Source organism: Nelusetta ayraudi, unplaced genomic scaffold (assembly GCF_046127955.1).
Source record: "Nelusetta ayraudi isolate G7.1 ecotype Tasmania unplaced genomic scaffold, CSIRO-AGI_Nayr_v1 ptg000027l, whole genome shotgun sequence".
Classification (NCBI taxonomy): Eukaryota; Metazoa; Chordata; class Actinopteri; order Tetraodontiformes; family Monacanthidae; genus Nelusetta; species Nelusetta ayraudi.
Window position 1 is genome coordinate 2,579,332 of NW_027466077.1, and position 21,497 is coordinate 2,600,828.

Genomic DNA, 21,497 nt, shown 5'->3' on the forward strand with positions numbered 1-21,497 from the left:
GAAAATAATCACGTTGCACGCCTGAACACGGTGTTAGCCTCAACAACTACCCATCCAAACAATCAACAATGGCTTTTTAAATGGACGCAAAGGACTTGGTCAATATTCATAAATGCGTTTTTTTTTCTTTGTCCTTTTAGAAATATCACTTCAGAACATGTTTACAGTAAAACGTGCAACATGAGGAAAGTCGCTTTTGCTGTTCATTATGGTAAAAACAAAAATAAATAAATAAATAAATAAATCAGTGTTTGTCGGCCTGGTGTCTTCTGAAACGACTGGGGATAAAAATCAGAGAGACGTCAGGTGTTATAAAACAAACTTTATTAAACAATGCGTCTCGCACAGTTACATCCAAACATAAATAAATTAGTAGGCTGGTCAAAGCTGGTCCTGTTGGTGTACAAAGAAGTACAATCTACTGGCAATAGGTTTAGGATAAAGGTAATGTAGTATGCGGCTCAACAGCAGGGGGCACTGCTGCGCTGCAACCGCTTGTAAAGTGAGAGGCATGGTTGATATGGAGAATTCAGCACGAGGATAAATGGTGGCGCGAGTCTGACACGGCAGGAGTTCAGTAGTATTTTTAATAAGTGCTTGGTGGAGTCACAGTACTGTCTATTGGAATGTTGCGATACAAACATTTGTACAAATGCGTCACTGTTATCTGCGCTCCTCAAAATTCTGCTATACTTTTAAACTATTATCAAACTACATCAGTCCGTTATGAAACATGTAAAAGTTACAAATTACATTTTGGCTTTTGACATTCTTGGCACTTGAACCCTCTGACACTTACAAATGGCCGCGTTGGAAAGCTCACTGGCTCACCTCCTGATCACCACTTTTGGCATTTCTGTCATTCTTATTTTCACATTAAGCTTATCTCTTTAATGGTATACGCAAAAGCTACCATGCACTAACAATACTTACAAAAGTCCTTGCCAATTATCTTGCCACTCAAAGCAGGCACCCTCCTCCTCCTCAATCCCCCACTACCCTTCTTTGACCACGCAGTCCTTTTCTTACAAATCAATTGTGTCACTACAGATGCTCAGTGCATCGATCTGTCTGCAGGCAGTGATGAACTCCTCTTGCACAGAACGGTCTGCCTCGGACATGTCCAGGTCCAGGCTTTCCTGTGAGGCTGCGCCCAGAGCCTGGTAGTGCCTCTGCGGATCAGCGCGGCCTTGGTTGCCAGGCGACTGCGTCGGTCCACCTGCACCACCTTGGGGGAGGAGATGGCGGGCTTGTCTGTCCGGACTCGGGCACAATACAAGCGAGGAGTCTCCCAGAGAGGCCTGGTAGACGGAACCCGAGGACGAACTCCCTCTCCAGTGCTCTGGAGAAGAGCAGCTGGAAGACTTGGACAGGGAGGGCGACGGCGGAGCGCCTACGATTGTCTCCCCTTGTGTTTTGCCGTAAGGCGGCTCGGGCTTGGAGGCCATCTCACTGCAGGAGGAGGTCCGGTACAGGCCCGGGTCAGCGGGTAGCGGGTCGCTCAGGCCGTTGCTTGGGAGCTTGACGTGGTTGTTAATGGACAGATCGCTGCAGCCAAAAGGTCTGCTGGAGCTAAAGAGGCTCATGGGGAAAAGAGCCTCGCTGAAGAGCGCCTCGTCTATGCTTCGGCGCAGGTTGATAGGGGAAGGCGGCCTCAGGTCTGCAGTGGAGTCGCTGGTGAATGAGGAGCCGCCCGATGGCTCTTCGCCACCTCCATCCCGAGGCTTCCCTGGTCCTCCGAAGTCCAGATCCAACTCGAAGTCCCTGTAGGCCAGCCCCCTGTTGCTGTGGTAGAGGAGATCCAGACCGTTCAGACTACTCCCGAGCCTCTCGTCCATCAAAGTGTAAAGAGGAAGGCTCTCGGTCTCCCCCATCCCCACTGTGTCCACGATGGCGAGCTTCTCCTGCTGACTCAGGGACCACTGGTATGTCCCGGGCAGAATGGACGACTTGGAAGCCAGCAGTTCGGTCCAGCAGCTTCCTGCCGCTGGAAGGTGGTCGGAACAGTAGACGGGCTGCAAAACCACCAAGGCCAAGGTGAGACAAACCCCGAGCTCGCACAATCTGCTACTGAACTGGAATGTCCACCAGGGCCAGGGGTGAAAGACCTCCTCTCCGCCGGCGACGCCCACTGCGTTGAGTATTGCATACAGCTGCAGCCCTGCGCATGCTAGAAAGAACAGCGCCGAGAGACAGACTGTTGCGGCGGCGCGGTCCCAGTCCCGACTCTCGGCAAACGGGCAGCGGTTGTAGCGCTCGGCGGGCGTCGGGGATGTGTTGTTAAGGTGGTAGATGTGCTTTGAATCGGCCCGCACGTAGACGTAAAACACAAAATAAGCTGCAGACAGGAACGTGGCCAGCGCCACAAACGTACCGCGAGAGACCAGCGCCAAAAACTGGCAAAGGGGCGGCTTCTGCCGGTAGAACTTGAGCAACGACACCGGGCCGAACACGGCAGCAAAGTGGAGGAACACCAGGCAGGCCAGGAAACAGGGCCTCTGGAAGGCCGAGTAGGAGAGCTGCATCCTGGAGCGCATGGACAGGAGGAGGAAGACCAGGCCGAAGGCGGCGGTCAGGCAGGGGAAGGGCGTCTCATAGAGCATCAGCGAGGCCTCAGTGGAGTGCAGGCGGTCCTGGTGGCCGTAGGCATCGTAGAGCAGCGCGAAGGACCTAGTGGAGCCGGCGGTCAGCAGGAAGAGGCTCACCAGGGCGAAGTAGCCGCACCCGGAGGGGCAGCGCAGCGGCAGGCAGAGCAAGTTGAGCGCCGAGGCCACCGCCAGCATTACAAAGACGCTGCCGGCGCCGTAAACGTGCGCCTCCCAGGCCGAGCCCCACGCCGCCATGGCACTGTTCCAGTCAGTGTGCAGTGGCACCAGCATGAACGGCGGCGGGATCAGGAAGGCGTCGCCCGACTGGTTCGTGCCAGCGCTGGCGTTTTGCGTGGGCCTCATGTACGGCGGCGACGTCACCGATTCCCAAACGTCGGACGAGTCGCAGATCCCGGAGCGCTCCCGATTGCAGTCTGGCAGGAAGGTGGTGTCGCCGTCAGTCAGGCTGGACATCCACTCATCGGTGGGCCAGGGACGTTGTTCTAGGGGAGGGTAGCAAGAGGTGGACGTATTAGATTTGATAAAGAATAAAAAAAGAACGACATTTAGAAGAGCAGACGTATGTTCGCAAACATCTGCTTTATTGTAGTTGAAATGCAAAAGAAGGTTTGACTCATATAGAGCGTTGCCTCATGGGAACTCGCAGACATAAGCATTTGGCCAAATGCTGGAAAAACAAATTGGCTCAGAATCTGCTTTGCTAATCCTGTGTTAAAGCCTGTAATAGGGCAACTTTCAAACTAAACCGAGCCGGTCCCAAAACGGGACGTGGTAATGGATGGTGTGTGTGTGTGTGTGTCTCCCCCGAGTTCAGCAGCCCCCCCCCCACAAAAAACCCACCACCGTGCCAGTTTCTGCCGCATTACGTAAGCCATCTGGAGTTTCCATGCAGGCCCAGGCTTATTATGACTGTGTCAGAGAAGCTTTTTCGCTCAGCAAGGAAATGGGTTAGTCGGCGCAATTAAGGCGTAGGCGCATATGTGTGCGAAATCTCCCAGTCGCTGTGAAGACCTTCACTACGAGTCGTTTTCAGCCCCTCCATTCTTTTGTGAGTCAAATGAAAGCATCATCACGCACATTGACGTCTCAGTGCGCCGCAATCAGTGCCCGGTAGTGTCGGTTGCTTGAAAGTGTTGTCAGAAATCAAGAGAGGCGGCCTCTTAATTGCATCTTTGTCAATGACTCCCTCGTCAGGCCTTTTTGCTGCACCCTTTGCTGCTGCCGTAAAAAAAAAAAAGACAAGCAAAAAAAAAAAACTATATAAAACTCAAATGGAGACGAGCAAGGTCTGGCGAGCGCATTAGACCCAGTTGCTTGGCTGCGTGGTTGAGTGTTGAATGTTGCTTGGTTGAGTGTGCAGACATCAGCGCCACGAAAACCGATTAAGCCCTGCAAATGTGTTGATTGTGTGATTTCTGACCTTGAGGCCTTTGTGTGAATCTTTTGTTCTTTCTTTAATATTTGTTGATGGCTCCTCTAATGTGCCTACTTCACGAACATTAACCCTTTAAAATCCACCTACGAAGTGTGTTTCTCACTCCTTTTTTAAAGGGGAGACGCCCATTGGGAGGAAGTTGTTGTTATTTTTGAACCGTGCCAGTGTTCCCCTCCTGTTGGCTCTCCTGTGTTTTTCTTCTTCTTTTTTTTTTTATTATCGTCTTTACGGTTTACCTCTTTCCTGCCCCGACCGCTCCAACCCATCGTGCTGCAGCTGGCGCTCCCATTATCTTTTAATGGTTGCGGATCTGCGGGTAATGCTCCGCTAATGGCTGACAGTGTGTGTCCACTTCCAGCGAGATGCAAACAGCCCTAAAGCGCTTCCACACCGGGATCAATGTCGGCGCACTTCCTGTGCAGCCGCGTCGGATTTGCATGTGTTTACACTCTCTGTGCACTCGGCGGCAGCGGTGGCGTCGACGGAGGATTTGACTCGACAAGAGCTTTGGTGTCTGACTGCTGCTCACTGCCGCCCTTATCTCGTCTCCCTGGAGGATGCGGTGCTGTCCAGAGTGCCTGTCGAGCCGCGAGGGCTCCTTAGTTTCATGTCAAACTTCCTGAAGGGCGCCGAGAAGCTTAATCGCTCTCTCAGCGTGAGGAGAAAACAATATGTAAAGAAAACCCAATGCATTGTTTTCCTTTTATTTTCTTTAAAAGGTCAATGGATGCTTCAAGGCCCAGTGTTTAAAACAACCTATTGGAAAACACAGGTGGCGAATAAATTGCCAGATTACGTCCTCCAGTGCAACTTTAATTTACCCAGAATCACATTGCGCCATAAACCCACAGCATGAATCTTCTCAGGGTTTGTTCTGATTATTATTTCTCTTTCACTGCAACCTCGCTTGTAGAGGAAAGATGAGGTCAGGTGGGGCATTGGAAAACAGGGCTGAACTGTTTTCCATGTGGAAAATTCCCACGTGGAAAATGATCTTGTTGAGATACAAACGTTTCCAGTGACACAGGCGTCGCTTTTTGTCTGCAGTCCATTTTATTTTTTTGGCTGTCTTGCCACTAGATGTCACTCAAATGCACACGCTGGGCCTTTACGCAGCAAAACACACAATGCTGCAACACATTTCCGTGTCATTGTAAAAATGAATTTTCACCAGTTTCCTATTTTCTTTTGAAATGCTCTCCTTTCTCTTTTCCTTCCTTCTGCTGTAGTGGCCCCACCTCCTCTCACTGTGGCCCCGTCCTGACTGCTCTCACCTGCGCTGATTAGCTTCCCCTCCCTGGCAACGTGCTTCCTGTTCCTTACCCCCTTGTTTTTGAATGGAGTCTGGGATTTTTGCTGCATGTTCTGGACCTTTGCGTATCTTGTGTATCATGGATATGCCATGACGCCCCCTCCTGCCTCATCTGTCCTGCAAAGTGTTTTCCACTGACTGTTGTTAACGAACTCCTGCCTCCTCTCTCTGCATTTGGGCTCATTTCCCAAGCACTGTGGTGTCCAGACAGACCATGAAACTGTTGTCATGGCATCCAATCCAATCAGCCGACCGAGCAGCGGTGATGGAAACCCAGAAAATAGACAAATCCCCGTCCGGTCAAACAACCCCTCCTATTGTTTTGATTGGGCTGAAAATGAAGAGCTGCATCAATGTGTCTGCAGGCGTTTCCAACACAGTCATCCACTGATAACGGGGGGGCGGGGCCTTGGCAGCGGATTTGTTTACTGATCGGGACTGTCGAGTCGAGGAGGTGCCGGCGGAAAACGAACGTGACAGGCGTGAAATCGGCGCTGTGCTCTGCTCAGCTGACACATTCCTGTGTAAAGTTTCTCAACAGATGTCAATTGAAGATGGTCTCAAACGAAATTGCTCTCTGTGAAGTTGCACTTAAGAAAAGAAAGTCCTTTGCACTCAAGTCTGTGGAAAATGCAAAAGCAGTACTCGCCCCTTGATTGCACATTTTTTCTGTAACGTCACACTAAACCCTGTTTCGATCCAGCTGAAAACACCATCAATATTTTTTCTTTCATTCAACCTAAAACTCACATCCTCACAGTCCTCTGTTCCGTTTCGTGCTAGTAGATCCCTTCAAACGTCACGCTGGGCCTTTAAAAAGTACAATTGCATCCATTATAGTTGGCAACGGCAATCAAAAACCCTAAATCAATGCGTTTCATAGCTGGCTGTCTGCATAAGCTGAGGCTCTTTTTTTCTCTTGGAAATGTCATTTGAATGCTTATCATTTGGCAGGAAGTTGCATTGCACGTGTCAAAGCATCCATTGTTGCGAAAATTAACGTGTATAATCCAGGAAAGCCGAAGCTACGCGAAGGCACTGCGCATTCAAGGATTGTAACGCTAACATCATAACTAATGCAGCAGAGTAAGCTCAACCAGCAGAGTAAGCTAAACCAGCAGAGTACGCTAAAGCCACACGGCTGTAAGAGTCAGAATTCATGTTGCTGTGTCTTCGGGCTTTTGTCCCCAAATTGTCCAGCTTTTCCATCCAGCACCATCAATGTAGTGACCTGCTCGGGTGATGTGGGACATGGATTCTGTGGCGTGTTGCAACAAGAGCTGGCATGGCGCTAATTGGCTATGTTTGCTTAGCATCATAAATCCACGGGAGTGTAGCTTCTCATCCAGTTTGAATGGTCGCAGAAAGGAGCGGTTTTACCGTCGGAGAGGTGGGGCGATGAATGCTTACGAGGGCTCCGCCGACGTAACTGCTGTCGAAGCTCAAGACCGTGGACGTTGTGAGAAGACTTTTTACGGGCGAACAGGTCACGCGCTGACGTGATCTTCGGGTCCCCGGACGCCTCCCGTTATGATTCGACAGCTCTATTCCTGAAAGTCACTTGATGACTCGTGCTATTCTGGGAGAGTTAATGTGGGTTACAGCTTACTCCTGTGAACTGGGCCGAGGGTGAACGCAGTTTAGCAGAGATCCGACTCGCAATCGAGGGCCGGTTGCAAAGCATTTTTACGTAAAAAGAAAAAAGAAAAAAGGGAGCTTTACCGTCCCTCGGAAGACTGAGCCAGGGGCATTTCAAGCCGACTGTCGGTTAAATCCAGCAGCACATTTTGACGCAAACAGTCCTCCGAAACGTCATCCTGATAATCCAGCTGTAAAGATAACGCTTCAAAAGAAGATTGCTGCCAATGTTTTCGCAAATGGCCAAATGATAAACTGCCAGTTACTGGCGAGTGTTTTTGGCTTCGGTTTAACAGAGTTTTGCAGCGTTTTTTTAATCAATTTAGTTTTTGAACCCAACCCAGATAAAACGGGTGTGTTTATCACTTAAAGAGCTGCCTGGTGGACATGAAAAAGCCTCGGGCACCTGTTCTCCTGCAGAACCCTGAGCGGCGAGATGACAAGCTTTGACAAGCAGCGCAATAGAAAAACGGCACTTATTACATTTTCTGCTCCTTCCTGCTTGATGATGCGCAGATTAGTTTTATTTGGCAGCGTCTGCAATGTTTCAGCTGATTTATTTACCTACTTTTACATATAATTAGATTTATTTTACTCTACTTGATTTGTCTGCTACGACTGATGGCCCGCATGAAAAAAATCTCAAAGTTGCCTTTCAGTATTTTCGCAGCCGTCATGTTCTGATGCATTTTCTCTGCCCGCGGCGCTTTGTTTTTTCAGGCTCTTGCAGCTTTTTACAGGCCAACACTTAATCAGCTGCTGTTCCGACACTAAAGAGAGGCTGCTGCCTGTGCAAGTATTTATCAGCCGCTGTTCGCCGTCTCCTCTCATCTCAGAAGTTTGTCGCGCCCTGAGTGAGCAGTTTTGGCCTCCCATTGGAAGCATTTAGGCTGCTGGCTAGTTTGTGTTCCCTGCACCCCGGACAGATTCACTGACGCGGTAACAGCTTCGGCTGAGTGCATGCGCTGCAAACAGGTTGGCAGGTTGACAAGAGAGTCAGTGTGTTTGGCATTTAAGAGGGACTTTTGTTTGCTCACCTGTGCTTGGCGGCGGCGTCGTTAGCAGCTTGGCGCCCCGCGTGGAGTCGTGCCCATCTGCCGAAGACGTCCAGCCTTCCTCGGCCTCCTCATCCTCCTTAACCACTCCGCTGGGCAGCTCTTATTGGGGAGAAGGCACACGCAGTTGAAACCCCTCTGAGCGACTGAGCGACCAGGAAATAACAATTCAGAGATGGCAAAAAAGAAAAAAAAATTCTCTGCACCAGATCGGCAGATCTCCGAGCCCGCAGAGATTTAACCCGTTTGTCTGAAGCTCCTGGATGGACGGACTTGTGTGTCTTAACCCACTTCTGTCAAACGCATCGGCCTCCTCGGCCGTGTAGCTGCAGCCGCTCACCCATGGCGCAGTTGTCTGGCCCTCTGTAGTCTAATTACTCTGACATCCTGGTCCGCGTGTGTGTGTGTGTGTGTGTGTGTTTTTCATGGGTGTGTGCATCCTGGTCCATCACCAACCCACCCGGAACCCCCTCCACACCCATCGCCCCACCCCCACTGTCAAAGTGTGATAAAGATTGTGCAAACAAGGAAAAGCATTTTATTACGTTCCCAACCTTATTTTTCTTTCTTTTGGTCCTCTCATGCTTTGTTGACACACGTGCCTCTGTGGGTTTGTGATTGATTGTTTGTTTTTTTTTCAAAGCATGAGCAGCATTTTTTTTTCTGTATTATTTTGTTTGTTTGTTTAAATAATTAAAGGACCAAATGAAACCCAAAGCAATAGCGAGTACAGGGTTTGTTTACAGTTTGGCTGTGAATATTAATCCAAAGGCCCGCTGAGGTTTGGCTTGCGGTGGAGCGTCGATTAGCTGGGAAACGAATCACAACAGCCGCGAGGCTGTGCAGAATTTTTCTGGGTCAGGATCACGGCGGCAGAGTTAGCTGAGAGTTTCACGTGTCTCCGGTGCAAACTTTTATTGTTGTTTGCATTTTTGCATAGTTGTCTCGCATGTGAGTGCAGCATCCATCTCAGCCAATGGGGTCGGGGGGGGGTGAAACTTCCCAGCATGCAAAATGCAATTATGTCTTTCAGAACAGCTTTTAACTGATGCTTTGTCCTTTGAAATTTACATTTTTTTCTGCAGTGCAAAAGTAAACGTGTTTCCTCAGTTATAATAATAGTCAATCTCCTTACGTTCTCATTCTGTCTTCCTGTAGTTGTCTATTTTTACTGTTGCAGTGATTGAATGATTGCTGGAAAATCTTTACTTACTGTTTCAAGTTTTAGAAAAAGAAAAAGTCAGGAAGAATTTTAAAAATGCTGTGTGCAGAAAGCAGCCTTTTATTATAGGTGCAGAAAAAGCGGCAGCTTTAAAGTCCCACAGACGGAAATCCACCGTGTTCTCTGCTGACTGACTGGAGATGAACCAGACTCTCTGCTCCGTGTGTGTCAAATTAAGCTTGCGGGACCAGCCCCTTTAAATCAGCCTGCCGGTAACTTGACAGGAAATTGTTTGTTTGCTCATCTTGAGCGGACGAGCGCTGCCTGTAAACAGAGACGTAACGTCCAAAGCAGACCCGCCGCCGCTAATGAGACACGAGGAGGCCGGAAGACACGTTGCAAGCACAAAATTAGTGATGACTGCTGCCTGTTTGCGGGGGACGCTGCTGCCGACAGAGCGAAAACAGCAGCGGAGGCCGAGGATGAAAGGGACGAATTTTGCTGTCTGATGATCACGTTAGCGTTCGTGCCCTGTCTTTCGCATCAGCGTCTTCTTACAGTGAAGAAGAGCGAATCTGTTCATCCCTTTTGGCTGTCACTGAGAAAAAAAACTTTCATCCGGCTTTAAAGGTTCAGTGTGTAAAATTTGGCCTGATTTATTATTATTTTATTCATGAAAGCTTCATGTACTGGGCATAAATACATTAATAAAAGGGTCTACTTGCAGTACAATAAAAAGTAACTTGGTTTTCCTACCCATAGAAAGGTTCTTTTTTTATTTGTAACAATATACATAGAGCAAGGGGTCTTGATCCCAATTAGCGGCCATCTTGCACCGTCATATTTCTAAGGAAGCTCGCTGTGGACAATCCAGCCCACCGTATTATGTATTTAGGGTGAACGCTCGCATAAAAAAAAAAAAACCAAACAAACAATGAAGGAGAAAGTGGACGAGATATCCAGATTTGTTCCTTGTTTGTGCGGGGCCACCGTTTATCACTGGCAAGCCCAGGAGAGGGTGGGACAGCGGAAGACGGTGCAATCTAAAATGTAACTACTTGATGTCGACGTTTCTTCTCAAAATCTGCAAGTATTACACGCGTAACCTTTAAAACAGTCTTCAGCTATCTGAAGCCAGAGCGACACCGCCTGCTGGTTTCCAAAAAAACAATAAAGAAAATATGTTGACCCTTTTAACTGCTCGGCTTCACCCGCAAGACCCCGTGGGAGAAAACACACGTGGGTCTGTAACGCAGTGCGGAATGCCAGGCTCGTTCGACTCGCATTGCTTGGTGCATCTTGACATTTTTTCACCGGGGACAGCTTGACTCTTACGGGTGAAAATCCACAAAACAAACAGGCCTAATCCGTTCGCTTTTAAATGCCCTGGACTCTGGCTCAATAAGAAAGTAATTACAGGAAGATTAACATATCATTAAAGCCCCCATATCAGCACTTTAAGACCCCCTGTTTTTTTTTGTACTTCCTGTGTAAATTCTACTTTCCCACTCCAGACCATCAGATATTCCTGTCACATGCTCTTCACGCCACGCCAATTTCCATAATCGATTAATCTGCTCTTTGGTTTTGGCGCTGACGCACCATGTGCTGCTCGCAGGTATTAATAGAGTGCGTGAAGGCTTCCGGATTGGCTGCTGCCTGTTAGCTATGGTGGAGGTGGAAGAGGTGGAGGGAGAGGATGGAAAAAGGAGAAAGATTTTCAGTAATTAAACATATCACTGATTGGCCAATTTGGCTCTTCTGAGCGACTTTGCCGTCAGATGTTTGGTGTCCTCTGGCCACAAATGCTGTTTTTTTTCCTTCTTTAAAATATCCCGCCGGCGGGCTTCTCAAGGGCAAGAGTGTTGAGCTAATCTGTGAAAAATTGCACCCTGGGCAGCGCGCAGGTAGAATATTCCTGTCGCAATCATGCATGGGTAATGCATGTGGATGGCGGAGCTTTGACTTTCGCATTAGTCGCCTCCTGTGTCCTTTTGCAAGGTGGAATCGATCCGACGCTGCCGGTGCCAGAGTCAGAGCCCTGCTCGCTCTGCTGGCCAATCGCTCGTCATTTTTCTCCATGGGGAAATTTTGAGCGTGTGTCTTTGTGTTTGAAGAAATAGTAGCTGACAAGCCAGGACAAAACAGTGGCTGGGTGGGGGGGGGTGTTGAGGCTTTGAGAGGCTAAATGGCAGGAAGACGCATGTTCAGCATCCGTGAAGAGCGGCTGACCGGCCGGCCGACGCTCCCACGGGACGGCAGCTGCTTTTTGCTGAGTGTGCGCCTGGAATACTGATACATTCCCTCCTCTCCAACCCCCTTCCATTCCCTCCCTGCCACCTAATTCCTCTGTGTGATCCCGCCACAGCCCGCCGTGCGGCTGAAAAACAACGGCAGACACAACAACAGCCGTCGTCGCCGCAGACCAAACACAAATGTCGGTGTGGGAGATCAGACCAGGAATCCTGGCCTCGTCCCCACTGTCGACCTCGCGTAAAAGCCAGCAGTGAACCCAACAGCCCCAACAGTCCGGGCTGTGTCGCCTCACCTGCCGCTTGAGAATAATGGACTCATCATTTTCCGGCTCGACCTCCCGCGACACTGGGATGATGAATTTGTCTGCACCTCGAGGAGGACGCCGTCCCTCTGAAGGCTCATTACATATGCTAACCCCGAGCTGCCACCGCAGCCCGGGAGGAGGTGTGGGTTGGGGGATGGGATCAGATTAAACGAGAGGGCTCACGGTCGCCTCCAAAGTCTCGTGTAAAAAAAAAACCCCAGCCTTCTTCTCCCTGCAGGATCGACCCTTCGCTCAACAACTGGCAGTCAAATAATCTTTCTGGCTATTGTTTGAGGTGTTGGCTTATGGCGTCGCTGTAATGTGTTGTGACCCAGTTTGTTAATATTGTTAAGCAGAAGATTAGCTCATCTGCAATAGACTACATATGTAAATAAATATTTAAGGTGTGGGCATTGACGAAAACGCTCAAATGCTGATCCCCCGATTTGTATTTACCGATCGCCTACAAGATCTGTGCTTATGCTAATGTTCGACCTTTGACAGCTAACCGTGTCCAATGTGCCATCGACCAGCCCCCAACTTGTCCGCGGCCTTCTGACAGGCAGCTATTGAGCCCCGGGGACCTCCCCTGCACATGATCGATGTCATCCAGTGGGTCAATCCAGCCTCTATCGATCCGCTCTAAACTTTGCTTACCTCCTGCTCTGGGCGAGTTAACCCTCAGGCCGGGATCAGTGCTCGTTGCGGGTCCTGTCGGCGCTAGTTTGCGGTGGTTCCTGGTGGTGCCGGTGACCTCCAGTGGCCTGGATTCCGTCACGCTGATGCTCAGAAGGTGGCGTGGTGTCGTGACGAACGTGGCTTCTGAGTTTTGAGGGGCCGTGGTCTCCACCAGCGCCGGCATCGTCGTTGTGGTTCGGCCCGCCTCCCTCGTCAGAGCAGTGGGGACCGCCGTCTCTGGCGCTATAGTGGAGTAGGTCTTTGCTGCTCCCTGCTTGTCCATCACTTCCTCCTCTTCCTCCTCCTCCTCCAGGTGTGGAGGGGCGGTGGCTTCCGCAGTGCCCCGCGGTGGGTGTTGGGTATGTGTCGTGTTTCTCTGCGGAGCGTTTGATGGCCCAGCGGTAAACAGAGCGTCTCTGAGAGCGTCACCGCCACCACCGCTCGTCGGCAGGCGGGAGTCCGAGACAAGACTGTCATTGTTGTGCTGCGTTCCGCTGCCGCGTGGAGAATCCGATGTGGCTGTGGGAAGCGACTCTGGATCTGTCCTGCTTCCCTGTTGCCAGGAGGTGGTGGGAGATTGGGAGGCCGTCGAGAAAAGGCTTCCTTCTTCTTCCCCCGAACCCAAGTTATCCTGATCAATCGGCGCCGCAAGTCCTGTAGCGGTCGCCCCCCAGAGGGCCTCCTCGTCGGCCGCAGCCTGATTGCAAAGGGCCAGAACACACCAGAAGCTGAGGGTCCGCAGGAGGCGAAACATGCTGTCGACGGTGGCGCGCACATGGGTCACATGTTGCTCTCCATTCTCCTCCACCTTTTCCACCTCCTCCTCCTCCCTCAGGCAGGATTGGCAGACTGTCCGTCCTGTGAATTGGCCTGAAAGAGAAGAACCCGCTTTAGTGACACAAATTCCGCTGACCGGGCGGCTAAATATAAGTCGATGGAACCTTCAAAGGACTCTCGTCCATGTGGTGCATCATCATTTATTAAGCGAGGGGTGAAGTTTTTCTCAGACTGCGACCTGCTTCCTGACCCCGAAACCATAAAGTAAGCCAGGAACTTTTTACCGCCTGATCCCAGTTTACAGCCCCCAGACAGCCAACCAGCAGCGGCCTCCTGCCGTCAGAGGCAGTGGTCGACGTTGATGTCTTATGTGTTTGCATGGACCGACCAATTAGAGGAGAGCCTTGTCTCCATATGTAAGATGCAGCTGGGGGGGAGGTTAGTAAAGAATTAGGGTTCAGGCTTGCCAACATAAGAATGGAGGGACCCCCACTCTCTTTTGTGGAGACCCCGAGAGGTTCAAAGCCGCTAGTCTGTTGCCCGAGTGAAAAGGTTGGAGCACCGCAGGAATTTTTTTCTTTGCCCCCCCGCCCCCTCCACCCGAGTGGGAACAACAACCTGTGTGCTTTAGTAGTTCTCCCAAACCCCACTGAAGCTCCAGTTCTCAGTATCGGAACCTGCGAGAGGGATCTGCTTGTGTGGGGAGAAAACAATCGATACCGACACAAATCCACCGCTGGAAGTTCTCCCTCCTCAATTCTCTCAAGTTCTGCCTAATGAAGTTTGACTCCACACATTTGTTTTTATGGTCCGGATCTGTTGTTCCTCACTCTAACAAGTTTACTTCCTCTCTTTCCTCCTTCTACTCCACGCCAGTTCCCGTTAAAATCTTCCTTGAAAATAAAATGGAAACGCAGTTTTTGGTAGTAAAAGTAATAAATTCTAATATAGGATTAAAAATTGTCAACTCTGCAATAGTAAGTAATATTTTGAGTGATTTAACATTAATTCATTTATGTATTTATTCGATAAAACTTCAGTGGAAATGTTACATTTACAGGTTAGGGTCAAATTAATGGAAAGACTCAAACTGAGGAATCTAATGGAGAAAAGAAACCTCTGCAGTGGCGGCCACAGTAGGACGACAGTGTTTGCAGGAAAACAAATCAGACAAAATCTCGACGTTACAATAACTCAAATTTTGAAACAAAATCCCAGCTGGAAACCCTGCTTCTGGTGTTCCAGTGAGCCCCCGCAGAGTCTCGGGAGAACAGGAATCCATTCCCTGAGTTGGGAATGCCCGGAGGGATGAAGCCAACCTGGAAGTGCCGTCAGATCCAGAGATAGAAAGACTGACTGAGGGGAGGGGGCGGGGTCAAACATCCCACACAATCCCTCAGTTTAGAGCAGTTTTGACTGAACGGCAGTATGACAGTCAGTTTCCAGTGAGTTGCTTTGAGCTCACACCAGCTCCGGCCCACACACACACACACACACACACACACACACACACACACTACATTTCTGCTGTAGATGAACCTGTATCAGATTTTTTCTCTTTTTGCATTCAAGTGTTCGCCCACGTCTACTGTTCTTTCGTCGAGCGCACAATCACACCCCCACGCGCGCACGCACACTTCTCAGTGTCTTTAAGATGCTGAACGCAGCGAGCGCTGCGTGATTAAAAGCCGCACTTAAAGGTGCAGGCGATAGCATCGCCCTGATGAACCAAGTTTATTTTAATTAGCCGGTTAGCTGGGATGCAAAAACTATCCCTGATTGCCTTTTTGTTGATTTAATGGCCCGGTTCAATCAATTATTTAGGCTGCGTGAAGAAGTTGTATATTTTATTTTTGGCCAACGCTCACACATGTCATGGACCTCGACACTTATTTCCACCCGATGAGGGAAACAGCTCCTGTATCAGCAACCCGGCAGTGAATCTCTCATTACCCAATGGTTTTTCTACCGTTAATCCAATTCTGGCTTTTTTTGTTTTCAAAGATATGGATGGCTTGTCTTGTCAAATCATACACGCAAGACTTTGTCAAGATGCAGCACCAACTAAGGTCGAGGAAACTTATAAATTATTTACCAAAACATTTACATAGCCAGCAGATTTAATACTTTGCACCTGTCGCCGTCAGGCCTTGGAAATATTTGGCTCTGAAACAGCCTAAATAATGAAAATAACATCCAGCAGAGGAGCACTTGGACGCTACATTGAGTAATTCTAGCAGCGTAATAACACTTTGGAATGATAACGGAAAGTGTTTTAAGCAGTTCAGAATAACAATCTAACACCCCGAGTCGCTGCACTTGTTCCACTTGGCTGCCCTTTAACTCACCGCCCGCTCGTAGCAGCGTTAGCGAAGGCTTTGTCTGGGATTGACAGGCAGCTGGGGGAGCGTGGAGGAGCCATTTGGTGGTGGTGGTGGTGGTGGTGGGGTTTGAAGTGTCTTTGGGGAATTTACAAGTTCCTGCTATTATTTCTCTGACTGGTTTTTGTCCCGCTGAGCCCGACGACGACGACGACAACAACGGCAGCGGCTCGCTGGAGCGGAGCCAAGGAGAGACAGGAGGGAAGCGCTCGTAGCAATCAGCCTTCAACCTGCTTCCTGCCCAGAAGTTTCACGAGTGCGACGGGGACTTTCATCGGAGTCGGCTGATGGGACGGAAGGATGCAGAGAGAGACGATGAGAGCACGAGAGCCAGAAGAGGTGGATGGACGTAAAGATTTAAAAAGCAACCGATGGTGTTTTTCATCTCCGCTTGGTTCAAATGAAGAAAAGGAAACGATAATTGCAACGTAAAAGGCCCAGTCTGTAAGAAACAGTGCCATCTGATGGCCAGGAAGCATATTGGAAACAGCGCTGATGTAAATCCATGATTTCATGTCTTGCTTTCTTATTCCAGCTGTGACGTCTGGTTTAGAAAGACAAAAGTCACAAAGTCTTGAGTAGACCTTGAGTAGACAATATGCATTGTTCTGTTATACGCCATCCATTGTCTCTTACTGGGCGTTAAACTCAAACGATGACATGGACGGTCCAGGGTAATGGACTATTTCACCTCGCCTGGAAATGTCCGTTGTTGTCGGCTGTTTTCCTTCTGCTGCGTGGGCGTTCGTATTTCCAGCCGCTGCTTTTAATTTATTCATTCATTTATTTTTCACTTGGTACAACTGAAGCAATTGTTGTTGTTGAGGCCTCTTTTTTTTTTTTTACAGAAGCAAGTGGAGAAATGAATCCTCCCAGCACCTCTATCATCTTTCTTCCTTACAAGGAGTGGACTTGTGGCTGTGATGCAATATATTTTTGACGTCCTGCTGTCCTCCGCTAACCCCCCCCCCATCCCCCTCTTCTGAGCGGCTGCTTTAAGCCGCCGTGTTGTGGCACATTAGAGGGGCTTTATTTGTGCACTTTAATGCGGCGGTCAATCCGTCCAGCTCGCCGTGCGTGCCGTTGTCATTACTGGCACGTTCTGTGTGACGCCACCGGGAGAGGAAAAAAAATGTTCCTTCACGTCACATGACCCCGTTTCCCTCCAAAATCCCCCACCCCCTTTTTTCATTTTCAACAAATGATTTGTTGCTTCTCAAAGGATTATATGCGGATTATATGCAGTATATACGACAATACTGTTATTAGAAATCGTAATTCAGATGCAATTTGTGATTATTTTTTTCTTTCCCAAGATCTCTATTGTTGCCTCACGTCTTGGCTTTTTCAAGCTCAAGTGGAACAACGGCTGGAACAAGGTGCCGCAAACCTGGAGGCAAACTAGCGCCGCGCTCGAAACCTCGTCCGGTTGTTTGACTTGTTGCGCCGTCGTTGCCTGGTGATAAAATCCAAAACGTTCCAACGCACAGCTCGTCTCAAAGACGCTGCCGTCCACCTCCGTGCTTGCGGAACGCGCACACACATTTGACGGTCCAGCTTTTCCATCGACGGACGGCCGATCGTTGAATGAACTTTTAAAGGACCATTTCAACATTTTTTCAGATTCTTTGTGTTTTCGGACCTTCTGGTGGATGTGATCAGCCACTCTGAACAGCATGGCTGGCAGGCCGCCAGCAGGTTGCGTCTGACCCTGCAGGGGCTTTGCCTTCAAAAACAACTTCCTGAGTCACGCTGTTAACAAACCAGATTAGACGCTCCTGCTTTTCTAATGGGAGCTCAGCGATTCTGAATGAGCTGCAGCCTTGATAACCCCATCTTGGTTCTGTGTGTGGGTGGGGGGGTGGGGGGGCTACTCTATGCTCTTCCATATTATTCCCAATTATCTGAAGGCTCCTCCAGTCACTGGCCATGGTTCCTCCTCTCTACTGCTAGAGGTCCCACTGTGAGCATTAATGAAACATATCCACGGTTCGTTTCAGGAGGGACATTCATCTAGTCCAGCCTGTGTGTGTGTGTGTGAGAGAGAGAGAGAGAGAGAGAGAGAGAGAGTGCAGGTGAAGGTGAAGGTCCGGCCCACCGTAACGGAGCGTTTTAACACAGGCCGGCATTCCGGCGGGCAGCCTTTGCCATGGTGACAGCTGAGGCCAAAGACGTCTCACTAATCCCCCCCCCCCCTCTCCCCTTCTCCTCACAGCCGGGATTTGAGCACCTTGTGGACCTGCCTTGCACCGCTAGTAGGACAAGTGTGTGTATGTGTGTGTCCTATGTGTCTGTATGTGCTCCAATTACATGTAAATGGCCACACACACACACACACACGCGCGTTCGCGTGAACATCCTGTGCTACTGAGAGCTCATCCTGACACCAAAACCTAAAACCGCATGCACTGTAATGTGCTTTCAAAAAGCACACAAATCACGCATGATTGCACAATGTGAGTCGTCTGATGTTTGACATTACAGCTGCTGAGCCAGGATCACACACACACACACACACACACACACACACGCACACACGCACACACACACACACACACACGCACACGTCTGACATTTTTTTTCCCCCCACGACTTGCATGCGTTGGCCAAATGTCGCTATCCTGGTGGGTGTCAGCAGCAGCAGCAAACACACACACACACACACACATACACACACACACACACACACACGTTGAATGTCAGACTTGCATGCATGCAGAGATTCCAAACAGCTGATTCACACACACACACACACACACACACACACACACGCGCACACACACACACACATGCCCACATGCCAGAGGGACTGAGGCGGCTGTCAGAGAGGCTCGTCGGCTGCTTACCTGCAAGGCGTCTGCGATGAAATGAGAGAGAATCCACGGCCGGCAGTGCAGCGTGTGTGTGTGTGTGTGTGTGAGAGAGAGAGTGTGTGTGTGTGTGTGCGTGTGTGTGAGAGAGAGCGAGACCGAGCGAGCGAGTGAGAGAGTGGAGCAGCGTGTGTGTGCTGCAGGAGCGAGATCGTCACTCTGAGTGTGTGGAGGTTCGCCTGTAGAATTGACTTCCACTCTCCTCCCTCCCTCCCTCCCTCCCTCCCACCCCGACACTCCCTCTCTCTCCCTCTCTCTCTCTCTAGCTGTCCCTCTCCACCAGCTATCTCGCTTGCCCACTGCATCGCTGGTCCGCCGCTCGGCTCCCCATCACAAAGCCTGCGGTCGGTCACACCTCGGTGGGCAGATTGTCTGTCCGCGCCGCAGACGGCCGGGAGACGGAGTCGGATGTCGGGGGGGGGGGGGGGGGGGGAGAGATTGGGGGACAGTGGCTTCACACGTCCCGGATGTCGCTGCAAGCTGCTGGTTGACGCTCGTGTGTGAGCCGGAGAGACTTGAATTCATACTTGGGAAAGGAGGGAAGGAGGGATGAGGCGGGGAGGGAAGGAAGAGGGATTTACAGCAGTTTGACTATATTTAGATCAAAAGGCAGCAGCACTGCTGACACTGACTTTTGTGCTCTGTAAACAAAACCCCCTGGCCTCTTTTCTAAATGGTTAGCATTATTATAGTGTTATTTTTATCATATTTAATGAAATAATGGCTCTTAAACTCTCACCAAAGACCTCCGGGGTGAAGGCGAGTCCTCGTGGCCACCAAAAGCCTGATTTGTTTTCAAGAAGCTCTCCTGAGAAGAAAAAAAAAAATCTGTTCCATTCATCCCCCCACATTCCCCCCCCCCCCACCACCACCACCACCACCACCACCAGGAGACTCACCTCCTACACGCTTTCAATCCCACCCCATCGCTGTTGGCACCTCCAGCATGCAGCCAACTCTTGTGCCCCGACACGCCGGTTGTCTCAGTTCCCCAAACATAGAAACAATCACAGCCTTTCACCTCCAGCCGCCGTGATTTCCTGAGCGGCTCCTTCCCACAAAGCCCTCCGCCCATCCCCCTCCTCCCCACCACCAACTTGGCTCGGTCGAGGTGATCTTAATTACACGTGTGACCTTGACAGTCCTTGCTATTCCTACCTCCGTGCTTTCTCCCCCCTCCCCCCCCCCCCGTGGTGATAAAAGACGTGTTGACGTGCCGCACGTCCGCTTACTCTCATTTAAATTCAAGGTATTGTCATGTTGGGTTTTTTTTTTTTTGCATCAGGTAAATTGGTTTTTGATGGGGAACCTTGTCCGAGGACAGAAGTTATTATGCCGACCTTCAAAAACGGTGCGTGCAGTCATACTGATCGCGCGAAGGTCGGACTCACGGTGTCACTGTGAATGGAGTTGCAGGATCTCAAAGGTGCACACAACTTCCAGCGACACTTGAAGGCATCATACATGCTTCTCCACTCCCCCCTCCCCCCTTCCCAGTTTCCACAGCGGGTGAAGTTGCACCAGAAACATGGACCTCAGATCACAGTCGTGCTCATCCATCTTGCCAACCTCCAATGAAAAACCTTTTCTCGTCGGCTCTGTTTCTCCGCACTGTGAGGAAACAGGTCTGCAAGTAATGCAAACTACCTTTAAAATCCCCAGAAGAAGAAGAAGAAGAAATACAGGAAGCAAGCGTGAGCCCAGCTCCTGCTGATCCTGCTGGTATGCCAGCAACGTTTGGCATGTGTTTTGTGATGAAGGCAGCAAAAAGACAGCTTGTTATTTCAGGAGGAGCTCACTTCTCCTCCTTCTTCTTCTTCTGTTTTGTCTGAAAGCTGCTGCGAAGAAATCCGATTCCTCCTGCAGTAACTGCAGACGTCGTCAGCTCTGGACAGCCAGCGAGGGTCAGGAGAAGGTGAAATCAAATCTCGCTCCGATCTCGGGACGCATGTAAACGTTTGCCCTTTGTGGAGTTATGAGTCGGAGAGGTTGATGTTGATCTCCGGGACCGTCCCGGGGAGCGGCGGCATGTTTTAATAAAGGATCTCTGGCATCAGCGCCTGGATTTATTAGGATTCAAATCATTCACTTTGCCTCGTCTCCAAAAGCAGAGCTGAACCTCTGTCTCTCCTCTCTCTCACACACTTTTTCTCTCTCTCCCAACACACAGTCACATTTTAATGAAACATCCTTGATATCAAAAAGACTGTTTACTTTTATTCTCATAGTTGATAAATAAATCGATAATATTAGATTGTTTTTGTTGATGATTCCTCCTCCTCCTCCGTCCTGCGCTAGCGGCACTCGTGCCGTTCCAATTTTAGATGACCTCCGTGGACATTGTGGTGCCCTTTTACACATATTCCTGCGTTATCAGCGCGGCTTTACCGTGCCAGAAGAGACCCTTCAGGCAGAGGAAACTGAAAAACAGATTTGAGGCCCTGGAGAGAACACCAAGAATTCTGTGCGTGTGCGTGTGAGAGATGACCTCCGCTCTTCGTACAGTCCGCTGGTGCAGGGAAAAGTGCCAGACAATGGCTGCGACTGTGGAGGTCAATGAAAGTTTCTTTGTCTCGAGAGAAACAATGGACTCTATCTATAGTTTATTGGCTCGGCGCTCTAAATGGACCCGGCCCAGGGCACTCATTCAGTGTCGGGAGTGTCTCCGGAGGTCCTGCCCAGTCTTTAGGACGACTGATTGTGCAAATTGTGGAATGGACTACCAGATGAGATTAAAATGAGCAATAATATTTGAAGGGTGTGGGCAAATCTTGGATCCATAAAGACCGGCGAAGGGTCTTTGGGTTTGAAGGTTTTTTTGGTATTGTGAGTTATGATGTGTTCATGTGGATTTGAAGACCTGTGTTTTTCTTGTTGCGGACATACTGGCATGAAGGCGAATGTTTCCATGTAGACTAAAACTACTGTATTCTCGGTTGACATATACATCGGCAAATGTAAATGATTTCTCGCCTATTCGTGTTTCTCTTTGCCTATCTGCTTTAAGAAGCTATAGTAAG

General features: G+C 49.7%; 1 protein-coding gene across 1 annotated transcript; it reads right to left on the minus strand.

Annotated features, from left to right (window-relative positions):
- Nucleotides 1-307: 307 nt before the first annotated feature.
- Nucleotides 308-18,614, minus strand: prrt4b (proline rich transmembrane protein 4b). The gene is made up of 4 exons (XM_076030094.1): nt 18,454-18,614; nt 12,429-13,319; nt 8,032-8,151; nt 308-3,091 (listed from the first exon to the last, which is right to left on the minus strand). The coding sequence occupies exons 2-4, from the start codon at nt 13,201-13,203 to the stop codon at nt 1,026-1,028; spliced, it is 2,961 nt and encodes a 986-aa protein (XP_075886209.1). The 5' UTR covers nt 13,204-13,319; nt 18,454-18,614; the 3' UTR covers nt 308-1,025.
- Nucleotides 18,615-21,497: the final 2,883 nt, after the last annotated feature.

Excerpts from the sequence above, each read along its gene's own strand:
- prrt4b (XM_076030094.1), bottom strand. The coding sequence starts at position 13,203 with ATGTTTCGCCTCCTGCGGACCCTCAGCTTCTGGTGTGTTCTGGCCCTT. Across the intron at positions 8,152-12,428 it reads TAACTCGCCCAGAGCAGGAG|AGCTGCCCAGCGGAGTGGTT; the intron begins GTAAGCAAAGTT and ends CTCCCCAATAAG. Across the intron at positions 3,092-8,031 it reads GACGCCGCCGCCAAGCACAG|AACAACGTCCCTGGCCCACC; the intron begins GTGAGCAAACAA and ends ACCCTCCCCTAG.